Source organism: Bos taurus, chromosome 21 (assembly GCF_002263795.3).
Source record: "Bos taurus isolate L1 Dominette 01449 registration number 42190680 breed Hereford chromosome 21, ARS-UCD2.0, whole genome shotgun sequence".
Taxonomy (NCBI): Eukaryota; Metazoa; Chordata; class Mammalia; order Artiodactyla; family Bovidae; genus Bos; species Bos taurus.
Window position 1 is genome coordinate 67,209,806 of NC_037348.1, and position 13,337 is coordinate 67,223,142.

Sequence of the window (13,337 nt, forward strand, 5' to 3'; positions counted from 1 at the left end):
AGCTTTCTAGCAACCAGAGCTGCCCAGCAAGGAGAGGTTTCCTTAGACGGCCTGGAGAAAGGCCTCTTTCAGGAAAGGGAGAGAAGCATGTCCGGAACCGGAGCCCAGGTGTGCTCCACATGTCCAGGCCAGGTTCAGTCTGTACTGCTGTTCCGGCGTAGTTACTAACAGTGCCAGTGAGGTCAGGGCCTCCCTGTGGCTGATGGGAAAGCATCTGCCTGCAGAGCAGGAGGCTGGGGTTTGCTCCCTGCTCGGAAGGAGCCCCTGGAGAGGCGTGGCTGCCCACTGCAGTATGTTTTCTGGTTGTGCTGGGTCTTCGCTGCTGCACTGGCTTCTCGTTGCAGAGAGCAGGTTGCTCACCGCACTGGCTTCTCTCGTGGACACAGGCTCTCGGCGCGCAGGCCTCAGTAGTCGCGGCTCCTAGGCTCTAGAGCACGGGCTCGGTAGTTGTGGCGCACGGGCCTGGTTGGCTCTGAGGCATGCAGATGCTTCCCGAATCAGGGCTCAAAACCAGGCTTCCTGCATTGGGAGGCCGATTCTTTACCACAGAGCCCCCAGGGAAGCCCCCACCCCAGTGTTCTTGCTTGAAGAATCCTGTGGACAGAGGCACCTGGCGGGCTACAGTCCATGGGGTTGCAGAGTCGAACACCACTGAGCGCCTCACACGTTCACTTTCCTGTTAGGTCACGAGTTGCTCCATCACTCTACCTATACTACCTTTTTAAACCATGTTATGATTCTAAGTATTGTACCGGTTGTCCTTTGGAACTTTCTAAATTTCAAAACAAAATAATCCTTTCTCACTGATTTAGAATAAAAGACTTAGGGGTGCGGCGGGGTGATATTTAGTCGTAAAAGGAATGCATGCTTGTAAGAGGTGCACGCAGTAGAGAAGTATGTAAACTAAAGGCAGGTGTTAGCCTCCCCCTGAATCGACCCCTTGGAGGTAATCGCACCCTGCGGCAGGGCTGTCCCCACACCTGTCCCCAGCCCTCACACGAGCGAGCGCGCGCGTGCAGGTGGGGGCGGGGCCTTGGCTCTCGGGCCGCGCACATACAGAAGGCGCTTGTGACTGCACTGAGAGCAGGGTGCCTGTCCGCCTCCCTCCAGGTGAGCGTCACGGACTACGTGGTGTTCGACCAGTGCAGCCTGTTCCAGACCGTCATCCGCGCCACGCACTCCGTGGCCACGGTGGCCCAGGCACCCGTGGAGAAGGTGGCGGACAGGCTCCGCACGGCATTCTGGTCCCAGCAGCTGCAGTGCCAGCCGAGCCTGCTGGGCGTCAACAACAGCGGCGTCTGGATCTCCTCGGGCAAGAACGAATTCCACGTCGCTCGAGGGAGTCTCATCGGTGGGTGAATTACTTCCACGTCAGCTTGATGGGCCGCTCCACTTAGAGTCAGCTTTGAAAGTACGGCTTTAAGACTCCGCTTGAAGAGATCGTCTAGTGCCAGTGGTGTGAAGTGTGTGATGGAGGCGCCCTCTGTGCTCTGACAAGTGTCCTCTTTTTCGTCTGTCGTTCCTATGATCGGACACCGGTGTCTACCTGGTGTGTCGTCAGTTTTCACTAGGGGTGTCGTAGGATATAAGGAGAGCGCAGAGAGCTTGTTTTTATGTCAGCAGTTTCCATTTACATGAAAAACTCCTCCCATACTTAGAGTCTAGTGAGAGAATAGTCCGTTTCCAAAAGAGAAAATTTCTGCCCTGTGGGAGACGCGAGGCTCGGGCGAGATCTGTAAACGTAGGTGTAAGTGCCCAGGTGCCGGCTGGGCCTTCGTTTCTGTGAGTGACCCCTGCTCAGTGGGTCTCCTCCAGCTTGTCTCCCCTGGGTGGCCTCCCCCAACCCTGGGCAGGACTGTAGCTCTGCCCGTTGGGCTGGCTCTCGCAGTGCTGGCTTGGGTCTCCAACGTTAAGGGCCCTCCAGAACCCCTCCTCTGTGAGGGGTTTTGAAGACCAATTGAGGCCTAGAACTGAAGTTCTGAAGTGTTCTGAAGTTCGTCTTTCTTTAACACACTCTTCCCTTACTCTCTGCAGGCACTTACTGGAGTCATGTTGTTCCCCGGGGGACCGCCTCTGCCACAAAGTGGGCCTTTGTGTTGGCGTCCACTGCCCCCAGCAAGGAAGGTGGGTTGGGGTGCCACTGAACGGTTAAATCCATGGTCTGATGTGGTCGAGTTGGGGTGGGAGCCTGGCCGTGGTGGTGTCACGGGCGAGGGCCCCCGAAGCTGGACAGGAGAGAAGAGCCTGGTGTGGGGTGCTGAGGGAGTCGAGTCTGGAGACGAGGCTCCTCCTGACGGCTGGGCGCATCCTGTGTGGTGGCTGAGGCTGGCAGCCGGTACCGCAGCAGCACATCTTGGGGCCATAGCACAGGCCAGTCGGCACCAGGCTTGTCCGGGTGCTGGGCCATTTCCCCTGTGATCCTCATTTACAGATCCCCCTGCTGGCCTCAGTCCCACTGCCCCCTGGCAGGCAGGCCTCCCAACTCCACTCAGAACTCAGAGCCCCTCCTGCAGCTCAGGGTAGTCAGGTGGCCCTGCTGGCAGCCAAAGCATCCGCCCAGGATGGTGCCGAGTCCAACGAGATGATGCCATGAGTCTGTGGTTCAGAGGGAGCGGCCGGCGAGGTCCAGCCTGTAGCCGCCAGAATGTGGAGGATTCGGTCAGTGCAACAGAGTACTCCCTCGCCAGACGGTCTGACCGCAGTGCCGAGGGAGAGAGCTCTGAACACCACAGGTGTCCTGAATGCGGCCACCAAACTGACCTGAGCTGACGGGAGGCCCCTCCTGCCCTCGTCTGTCCTGCGGGTCGCGACCAGGACGCGTTGCGCTGTAGAAGCATCACTGCCCGCCTGGGTTGGGGTGGCGGCTGGAGGGTTACCAGCTGACTCCTCAGGGCTGTTACCTAAATATCTGGCATGACCGTGACGTTACGTTTTCAAACTCCCCCAAAAATTTAATTTCAAACTGTATCTGGCCCCAGGTTTTGGATAATCTGACTGAGATTTTAAAACTTCTCTAAGCATGGTTTGCATTTTAAAGTGAATTGAGCGTCAAGGACTCTGAATAAATGGAGACAATGAAAGCGTGTAATTTGGGGGTGAGGAAAGGGAGAAGAGGCTTCCTGGTGTTCTGGGCCTCCTCCAGCAGCCTCACCCTGCTGCCCGCCTGTCACCCGGGCAGAGGCTCCTCGGTGGCATACTGCCAAGGAGTCGCTGAGCTTGCTTCCTCAGGACCCTGGCCAGTACACCACGATGAAGGCTTCCCGGTTCATCATAGAACATCCAAGGTCTGGGCCACTGAGCCGGTGACGTGGGCCTCCAAGATCTGAACTCTTTTGTTTTTTCTGAGTGTGTTGGGCTGGTTTCCTGTTTACTGGCTGCTCCTGCCCCACGGTGGGAAGCGAGGGTGGGCACCGGGCTGGGGCCTCACAGTGATGCTGTGACCTCTCTGCAGGAAGCTCGCTGTGGCTGTGCCAGAGCAGCAAGGACCTGTGCCGCCTGAGTGCCCAGCACGCCCAGTCCCGCCCGTCCACTGTGCAGCTGCCCCCTGACGCCGAGATGAGGGCCTACGCCGCCTGCCAAGATGCCCTGTGGGCGCTGGACAGCCTCGGCCAGGTGTTCATCCGGACGCTGTCCGCCAGCTGCCCCACAGGCATGCACTGGGCCCGGCTGGACCTCTCCCAGCTAGGTAGGCTGCCTGCACTGCCGCCCCCGCCCGCCTTCAGCCGCGTGGAGATGGGAGCCTGACCCGCCTCCCAGGGCCCCTGTGTTCAACCGAGTGACTTCTTGGAGGCTGCTCGCTAAATTGCAGGAGGCCGATTAGCCGCTCTTGCGGGTTAATGGGCCTCCTAAGAATCTAGTGAGGGGCCTCCCCTCCCCACCCTCTCCAGGTTGCAGGGTTTAGAACCCAGGAGGAACATGTCCGAGAGAGGGGCCGGGAGAGCCACTCCGGCCCATCCTGCAATGCGTCTGCCTCTGTTGCTCAGTGCCCGTCCGGTCTGGGCACCGGGGTCAGGCCTGCGGCTGGGACAGCCCTCCTTACCCCGCTGCCCAGGGTGTGCGGATCCCCACGTGCTCTGAGTGTCCCCACCAGGGCTGCAGGGTAGCCAAGCAGCCTGATGCTGCTTATAAGTAATTCATTCCCATTCCGGGAAATAAGAGTGAGCTGCACTTTCAGGTCATCCTCCCGGCAGAGTGTCAGGCGTGGCTGTCGGGAGGCGAGGCTCTCCCAGCCCCTCCAGGGCCCATGTGAGCCTTAGGAATACTTCTCAGCCGGATGGGTTCCCACCTGGTGAACTGACAACCAGTATTCTATTAGGCGATAGAATTGAATTTTATAAGCATTTAACATTTGAGAATTCAACCACGTGTTCTCGTTTAACAAATAAAAAGGGAGGACGAGGAGGGAGGAGGGGGCGTTGTCCGCCTTACCCCCGGGCAGCCCTTGCTGCGCCTCCAGCCAGCGGCCTCTCACCACCATCCTGTAGTGCGCAGAGGCTCCGTTGTTCTTTGGTCCCACGAGGCCCCCAAGTATAATCAGCTTAGCTGGAGAAGCAGGTTGGTTCTCAACTAAAGAAGCAAGCTTTGTTCCAAAGCTAGGAATTTTCCAGGGTCATTTAGATTATTTATGCTTTTGGCATCTCCTTGTTTTGAACCTAAGCCCCACACCAGGGTGGGTCGCGGTCCAGCCAGCAGAGCATTCACCCGGCCGCCACCCCCAGGAGGACCGGAGTGGCCTTGCTGGCCGTGCTCCTGCCTGCACTGTGGGGTGCCCTCCTGCCTTCCCTGGGACACTTTGGCATGATCTTAGTTTTTTGAACATTGAGTTTTAAGCCAGCTTTTTCACTCTCCTCATTCACCTTTATCAGGAGCCTCTTTAGTTCCTCTTCACTTTCTGCCATAAGGGTGGTGTCATCTGCATATCTGAGGTTATTGATATTTCTCCCGGCAAACTTGATTCCAGCTTGTGCTTCATCCAGCCCAGCGTTTCTCATGATGTACTCTGCATATAAGTTAAATAAGCAGGGGGACAATATACAGCCTTGACGTACTCCTTTTCCTATTTGGAACCAGTCCGTCATTCCATGTCCTATTCTAACTCTTGCTTCTTGTCTTGCATATAGGTTTCTCAGGAGGCAGGTAAGGTGGTCTGGTATTCCAGTCTCTAAGAATTGTCCAGTTTGTTGTGATCGACACAGTCAGAGGCTTTAGTGTAGTCAATGAAGCAGAAGTAGATGTTTTTCTGGAATTCCCTTGCTTTCTCCATGATCCAGTGGGTGTTGACAATTTGATCTCTGGTTCCCCTGCCTTTTCTAAACACAGCTTGTACATCTGGAAGTTCTCAGTTCACGTATCACTGAAGCCTAACTTGAGGGATTTTGAGCACAACCTTGGTAGCATGTGATATGAGTGCAATCGTATGGTAGTTTGAACATTCTTTGGCATTGCTCTTCTTTGGAATTGGAATGACAACTGACCTTTTCCAGTCCTGTGGCCACTGTTGAGTTTTTCAGATTTGCTGACATATTGAGTGCAGCACTTTTAACAGCATCCTTTTTTAGGATTTTAAATAGTTCAACTCTAATTATATCACCTCCACCAGCTTTGTTCATAGTGCATACATGCGTGTGTGCTAAGTCACTTCAGTCATTTCCGACCCTTTGTGACCCTATAAACTGTAGCCCACCAGGCTCCTCTGTCCATGGGATTCCCCAAGCAAGAATACTGGAGTGGGTATCTTGCCATGCCCTTCTCGAAGGGATTGTCCCAACCCAGGAATTGAAGCCACATCTCTCAGGTCTCCAGCACTGGCAAGTGGGTTCTTTACCACTAGCTCTACCTGGGAAGCCCTTCGTTCATAGGAATGCTTCCTGAAGCCTGCTTGACTTCACACTCCAGGAGGTTGTTGCCTTTTCATTTTGTTGATGGTCCAAAATGTACTCTCTTTCCTGACTTCACTTCTCTGTTCCATTAGCTTCTCTGGCTGTTTCTGCTTCTCTGCTGGCCAATGTGGTCGACAGTGTCTCTCCGTCTTCCCCAGAAGGTCTCCTGGGCTGTCTTATCCTCTGCTTCCCTCCATCACTGCCAGGGCCAGAGCTCCGCACCCCTGCATACACTCCCGCACGGCCATCACCGCCTCTCGGCTCTGGTGTGCCCCCTCCCGCCACAGCTGCCTGAGCTCTCACACACTCCCACACACACCCCCGCACACACTCCCGCGCGGCCATCACCGCCTCTCGGCTCTGGTATGCCCCCTCCCGCCACAGCTGCCTGAGCTCTCGTCCTAAAACTCGGCTCGGGACGCCACCCTTGCTTGACCTTAAGTGGCTCCACATGCCCTGGAGTCAAGTTCCAGTCTTGGGGTGACTCCCGCACCCTGGCGGCCTGGCCAGCTCAGCCTGCCTTTTGAGGGCCTGGTGCTGTGGGGTTCCCAGTGCTGGCCATTGCTCTTACCGTGCCGGGCTCCCCTTTCTCCCCGTCGTCTAGAGCATCCACCCTGCTCTTGCCTTCCTCAGTCAGCGCCCTGTTCCCACGCTGTCCCAGCACTCATTTCTTTCAGACCCTCGAGGAGCTTCCATTGAAGGTGGAGGGCCCCGCACATGGCCATATCCACCCACAGCAGAAATTAGACTGTCAGGCAAGTTGTCATCATTTTGCAACTCCCATTTCTAAGTAATTCTGGAATATGGGTTTTGATTCCTTGTTACTGATCATCACAAATAAAACTAGTAACAGGTACAAGATGTCTTCACCATAATTCATTAGTCTAGGTCCACATTATCATCCACTTGCCCAAGGCGTGAGGTAGGAGATGCTGGCTTATCAGAGCTGCTCAGAGATGTGCTTTATTACCTGGTTCCCTTTCAGTCCTGGCCGCTTCTTTACAGATGTTCTGACACTGAAAACAAAAAAACAGAAACCCATCTTCCCAGTGCTAGCAGTGTGATCCAGGCTACCTCATGCCAGCCTTGATCGTGGGCAACACCAGGTCATTTAAAGTCTGGAATGTCACCACCTCTTACAATGTAAGTTAGGTATTTCACTTTTAAGAATGACTTTAGCAAAGTATCAAATCAAGAACATGCTTTCTGTCTTTTCTGTCTTTCTTTTTCAAGATGTAGCGTCCCTCTTTTCTATCCTTGTACAAATTACCAAATCGCTGCTTTGGGATTAGACTAAGAATTATTTTTCTCTCTTTAAATTCAGGTATAGTTGGTCTACAGCCTTGTGTTGCTACTAACAAGTACAGCAAAGTGAGTCAGTTATACATGTGTCCACCCTTTTTTAGATTCTATTCCCATATGACAGTGTTGTATCAATTGTTGCTCTACAGCAAAGTGATTCGGTTATACCTACACACACACACACACACATATTATTTTCCATCATGGTTTATCCATCATAGAATATTGACTGTTGTGCCCTGTGCTATATAGTAGAACCGTGTTATTTATTCTACATGTAATAGCTTAACATCTACTAACCCTAACCTCTGAATCCATCCCTCCCTTAACCCCAACCCCTTGGCAACCACCCGTCAGTTCTCTATGTCCCTGATTCTATTTCTGTTTCATAAATAAGTTAATTTGTGTCAAATTTTAGATTCCACGTATAAGTGAAATTATTATTGTATGTAATTATTATATGTACAAATTATTATATATATAGACAAAAATTACTATATTTGTCTTTCTCTTTCTGACTTCATTTAATGTAATAATTTCTAGTTGCATCCATGTTGCTACAGGTGGCCTTACTGGCATTATCCCAGATGTTTATCCATCCGTCATCGATGGACATGTAGGTTGCTTGCATGTCTTGGCTGTTATGACTAGTGCTGCTGTGCAGATGCAGGTGCCTGTATCTTGTGGAATTATAGTTTTGTCCAGATAGATCCCCAGGAGTGGGATCGCTAGATCATGTTACCTCTATTTGTAGTGTTTAAGGAACCTCCATGCTGTTCTCCACAGTGGCTGCACCAGCTGACGTTTCCCCCGACAGGGCAGGAGGGCCCCTTTGTCCACGCCGTCCCCAGTGTTTAATTTTTGCAGACTTGTTAGTGACAGCCATTCTGACTGCTGCGAGTGGTGCCTCCTTGTGGTTTCGGTTTGCGTCTCTTAGACTGAGAGACTTCTTCAGTTAAATGTTTAGCTGCTGAGCTCAGTTACAGAGACCGAATATGAAATATTATGACTTAAGACAAGCCTAGTTTTTAGAAAAAAGTTGCATCGTTTAGCAGATATTTAAGACACTCATAACATTTCATTTCCCAGTACACATAAAATGCCTGTGTCAGGCACTAGAATGTTCAGCGAACAAATGCAATCTGTAATTGAGTTCATCTGGTCACAGAGTTTAATGAAGACAGATTCAGCGTCAGCTCATGCCTTTAGGTAACAAATAGGACCATATTATATAGTAATTTATGCAGAAAAGCAATTTTATAAATAGTGAAAACCAAATAAATGCCACCTTTTGTTCTAAAATATATGTTTAAAAAGTAGTCTTAAAGGGAAAACGTCTGATCTGTTGAATAAAGTAATTAAAACTTTTTTTTTTACATGGGAGCGGAAAGCAAAACAGAAGACAGGAAAATTATAGTGTGTCTGTGTTAGCTGGACTAGTGTTGTAGTTAACAAGCCCCGGATACCCGCGACTTAACACACGCTTGCTGCTCTCTGCTCCCACGAGGCGGTTCTCGCCCGGTCGTCGTCTCGCGGGTGGTGGCTGACTGAGCCCTGCTGTGCACTGTGGCCACTGCACATGGACCACTGAAGGGAAGGCCTTCTTGCCAGCTCATTTATGCTTCAGCTCAGGAATGACGGACCCCTTCCGCTCACAGCCCATTGTCCAGAACCTGTGGGGGGGGAGGGGGTGCCCTTAACTCCAGGGGCTGTGACAAGCCCGGGGGTGCTGGGGAGCTGTGTTTGGCGCCACCTGTCTGCACCCCATAGGCCTGCGTCCAGGCAGCCCGAGAGACCGTCTGGGAGGTAGGACGCCACAGCAAGGCCCTTGACTAAATGTTTTCTCTTTTGACCTGTCTCTCCCGTTTGAAATAAATTCACTTATACACAGGCGTTTACACTTGTTCTGGAAGATGCTGGCCTTGTAATGTGAGCTCTGTGTCTCACTAGGGGTGGAGCTCGTTGCTCACTCTGAGGTGCTGATCCAGGGTGTTTCTGTCACCATGGACCTTTCTTCACAAGAGCAGTTCCTAGTAGGGCAGGTTGACGATCCCAACATAGAATCCTTTTAAATTAACATTTTAAAGTGAGAATTTGTTTCTCAGCTATTTCTGTAATTTACTGCTGGAAGTACTTTATTTGGATTGCTACAGATCTTTTAATATGTAATGTTGGAGCCCTGGGATGTCTATTTTAACTCTGTAAAAGATTTTTAAAATACAGTATCATCTTTAGGAAATTTTTCCAGTAGTAATGGACTAATATTTTTAAGCTAAATACACGTGATGAGATTTTCCCATTGCAGGATCCGTGCCTGTGATCTGGTGATGACGCGGGCTGTCATCTGATGCCAGTGACAACTGTGTGGGGTGGCCAAGAGCCCCCTGCCAGTGAGCCTAGCTGCGCCACCTTTTTCCTGCTCTACAGTCAGAATGACTCATCCCCTAACTCAGTCACCAGAAGTCAAACCATTCAACTTGAAAAATGGGCAAAAGGCTTGACAGATACTTCACAAAGGAAGTGCCCCCATAAGCACATTAAAAGGCTCTCAGCATTACTTGTTATCAGGAACATGCAAATTAAAACAATGACAAGATGCCACTTTACTTCTACTAGGATGGCCGACATGAAAAGATACCCAGAGTGGATGCTGGTGAGGTGTTGGCCGCAGGTGGCTGTGTAAGATGGGCTACTGGCGGCCTCTTTGGAAGTTAAACATATAAATGTTATAGCCCAGAGTCCCACTCCTAGGTGTTACTCAGGAAAAACAACACACGTTCACCAAAAAGTCTCCTACAGGAATGACGACAGCAGCTTTGCTCCTAGCAGCACAACGTGGAAGTGACCCGAGTGTCTGCCAGTAGGAGACACTAACTGTGGCTATTACCTGCAGCGGGATGTTACTCAGCAGTGAGGAGGAGTGAATGGCTGACTTCCCGTCCAGAACATTACACTGAGAGCAGGAAGCCGGGCCAGGGGGAGTGCCGGCCTTGATCCTGTTCTCCTGGACTTCTTGACCAGACTGACTGGATCTGTGGCAACAGAAGTCAAAACAGTGGCTGCCTCAGGGCAGAGGGTGTTGACCAGAAGAGGCCTGAGGGAACTTTCTGGGTGGTGAAAATGTTCTGTGACAGGATAAGACGCAGGTTACTCCGGTATATTCACCTGTCAGCAGTGATGAGGCTGAACTTGTAAGATCTGTGCACTCAGCAGGTGTGGAGCCCGAGGCCAGAAGCAGCCGGCAGGGAGAGTTGGCCTGGCCTGGGTTCAGACCCCAGTGCACCCTTGCCTCCTGGCTTAGCCGCCTTCTCTCTGGGATCTTGGGCAGATCTCTTCAGTCCACGTCCTGATGGCCTCATGTGTGAGCTGGGGCAATAATAACCCAGGTATGGTTGTTGTGAGGTTCAGCGACTGTTGGCTGTTGCTCTTTCTCCCAGATAAACTCTTAATCAAATATAATTTCTCTTTAAAGGCTCCTCCCACTTCTTTTCCTCTTAAAATTAGCTTAATAAACAAGGAGAAATGTAAAAAGAGAAATGAAGATTCCAGGAGGCTTCATTAGTCAATTGTAATTGGAAGGATTGATGCTGAAGCTGAAACTCCTAGTACTTAGGCCACCTGATGCAAAGAACTGACTCATTTGAAAAGACCCTGATGCTGAGAAAGATTGAGGGCAGGGGGAGAAGGGGACGACAGAGGATAAGATGGTTGGATGGCATCACCAACTCGATGGACATGAGTTTGAGTAAGCTCTGGGAGTTGGTGATGGACAGGGAGGCCTGGCATGCTGCAGTCCATGGGGTCACAAAGAATCAGAAACGACTGAGCGACTGAACTAGACTGAATTCTGATTAGGATCAAGATTATGCAAACAATGAATTCTCTCACCCCAGACCCAGAATTTGCTACTAACGGTTGTGTATGTGATGAAGCTTATTGTGAGACCCATTCAGTTCAGTTCAGTTCAGTCACTCAGTCGTGTCCGACTCTTTGCGACCCCATGAATCGCAGCATGCCAGGCTTCCCTGTCCATCACCATCTCCCAGAGTTCAATCAAACTCACGTCCATCGAGTCTGTGATGCCATCCAGCCATCTCATCCTCTATCGTCCCCTTTTCCTCCTGCCCCCAATCCCTCCCAGCATCAGAGTCTTTTCCAGTGAGTCAACTCTTCGCATGAGGTGCCCAAAGTACTGAAGTTTCAGCTTTAGCATCAGTCCTTCCAATGAACACCCAGGGCTGATCTCCTTTAGAATGGACTGGTTGGATCTCCTTGCAGTCTGAGGGACTCTCAAGAGTCTTCTCCAACACCACAGTTCAAAAGCATCAATTCTTTGGCGCTCAGCTTTCTTCACAGTCCAACTCTCGCATCCATACATGACCACTGGAAAAACCATAGCCTTGACTAGATGGACCTTTGTTGGCAAAGTAATGTCTCTGCTTTTGAATATGCTATCTAGGTTGGACATAACTTTCCTTCCAAGGAGTAAGCGTCTTTTAATTTCATGGCTGCAGTCACCATCTGCAGTGATTTTGGAGCCCAGAAAAATAAAGTCTGACACTGTTTCCACTGTTTGCCCATCTATTTCCCATGATGTGATGGGACCGGATGCCATGATCTTAGTTTTATGAATGTTGAGCTTTAAGCCAACTTTTTCACTCTCCTCAAAAGGCTTTTTAGTTCCTCTTCACTTTCTGCATAAGGGTGGTGTCATCTGCATATCTGAGGTTATATTTCTCCCAGCAGTCTTGATTCCAACTTGTGTTTCTTCCCACCCAGCGTTTCTCATGATGTACTCTGCATAGAAGTTAAATAAGCAGGGCGACAATATACAGCCTTGACGTGCTCCTTTTCCTATTTGGAACCAGTCTGTTGTTCCATGTCCACCATGCTGAGGTATTAACCCGTGCTTGGTGGCTCAGGGCGTGTGCTGATGGCATCGTGACTCCTCTGTCTCTGGTGTGGGAGGGCTGCAGTGTGGCGCCAGGCGGGTGGCTGGGCACCCAGAGGCCTCGGTGACTCTCGTGTGCGATAATATTCTCCAGCCATAGAGTTCAGCTGCACACGCAGTGTCATTTCTTCCTTTGAAGAACAAAATCAAAGTTCATAGCTTACATGAGCCGTGAGTCATCACACGAAAGTGGCTAGCACGTGTGCCTTCTGTCTGTTTACAGGAGCTGTGAAACTGACGAGTCTGGCCTGTGGAAACCAGCACGTCTGGGCCTGTGACTCCAGGGGTGGCGTTTACTTCCGCGTTGGCACCCAGCCGCTGAACCCCAGTCTGATGCTTCCGGCCTGGATAGCGATTGAGCCGCCTGTCCAGGTGAGCAGAGGTTGCCTGATCCCAGCTCCCCAGTTGGCCGGTCAGGTGCTGAGGTGGGGAGAGGACGCACCTGCCGACGAGGGCCTCCCAGCAAACGGGGCGGAGGCGCGTATCCGAGCACCGGGGGCTGAGTGTGCCTGGGGTCGGCACACACTCATTCCCTGGCGTTCCAACTCAGAGTCTGGTATTTGTGGAGTTTAGAGCTGAACAGGTTCACGATGATCTGAGCCAGGGCTGCTTTTTCTTTCTCAAAAATGTTTTGTTTCTGACTTTTTAAAAATGAGCATTATTTTCTTTAAAGCAAATAATATCCAAAAGGAAGAGAGTAGAAGTCCCGTAAAGATCTTGTGAGGAGAGAGCCTATTATCATTATTTTGTGAGTGCCTTTTCTATTTTGTTGAAGAAATAGTTTTTCCTTTTTAAAAAAATATTTATTTGCTGCATCAGGTCTTAAGTTGTGCGTCACGCGAGGTCTCTGTGTGGCGCAGACTCTCTAGTTGTCACACGAGGTCTTTCTCTGTGGTGCAGACTCTAGTTGTCACGCGAGGTCGCTCTCTATGGCGCAGACTCTCTATAGTTTCACGCGAGGTGTCTCTCTGTGGCGCAGAGTCTCTTGTCGTGCACATGCTCAGTTGCTCTGACACATGTGGGGTCTTAGTTCCCCAACCAGGGATTGAACCCACGTCCCCTGCTTTGCAAGGAGGATTGTTAGCCACTGGACCCCCAGGGGAGTCCCCAGAAATTATTTTTCTTATGCATCCCATCCCATCCCCAACGCCTATCGTATTTTAGTTTACCATGTATCCTAAATGTTTTTCTTTTGACTGTTCTAC

At 51.0% G+C, this 13,337-nt stretch overlaps 1 protein-coding gene across 9 annotated transcripts in view; it reads left to right on the plus strand.

Annotated features, from left to right (window-relative positions):
- The window catches only part of TECPR2 (tectonin beta-propeller repeat containing 2), a 101,051-nt gene that overhangs the window by 62,710 nt on the left and 25,004 nt on the right, over window positions 1-13,337 (plus strand). For all 9 annotated transcript variants that reach the window (XR_009492051.1, XM_024981837.2, XM_024981839.2 and 6 more), the window contains 4 exons: window positions 1,111-1,351; window positions 2,035-2,124; window positions 3,452-3,685; window positions 12,356-12,504. Coding sequence is in view for 8 of the 9 variants with exons in the window: in XM_024981837.2 (XP_024837605.1) it covers window positions 1,111-1,351; window positions 2,035-2,124; window positions 3,452-3,685; window positions 12,356-12,504 (714 nt within the window). In the remaining variant the exon portion in view is untranslated. The remainder of the gene's footprint in view (window positions 1-1,110; window positions 1,352-2,034; window positions 2,125-3,451; window positions 3,686-12,355; window positions 12,505-13,337) is intronic.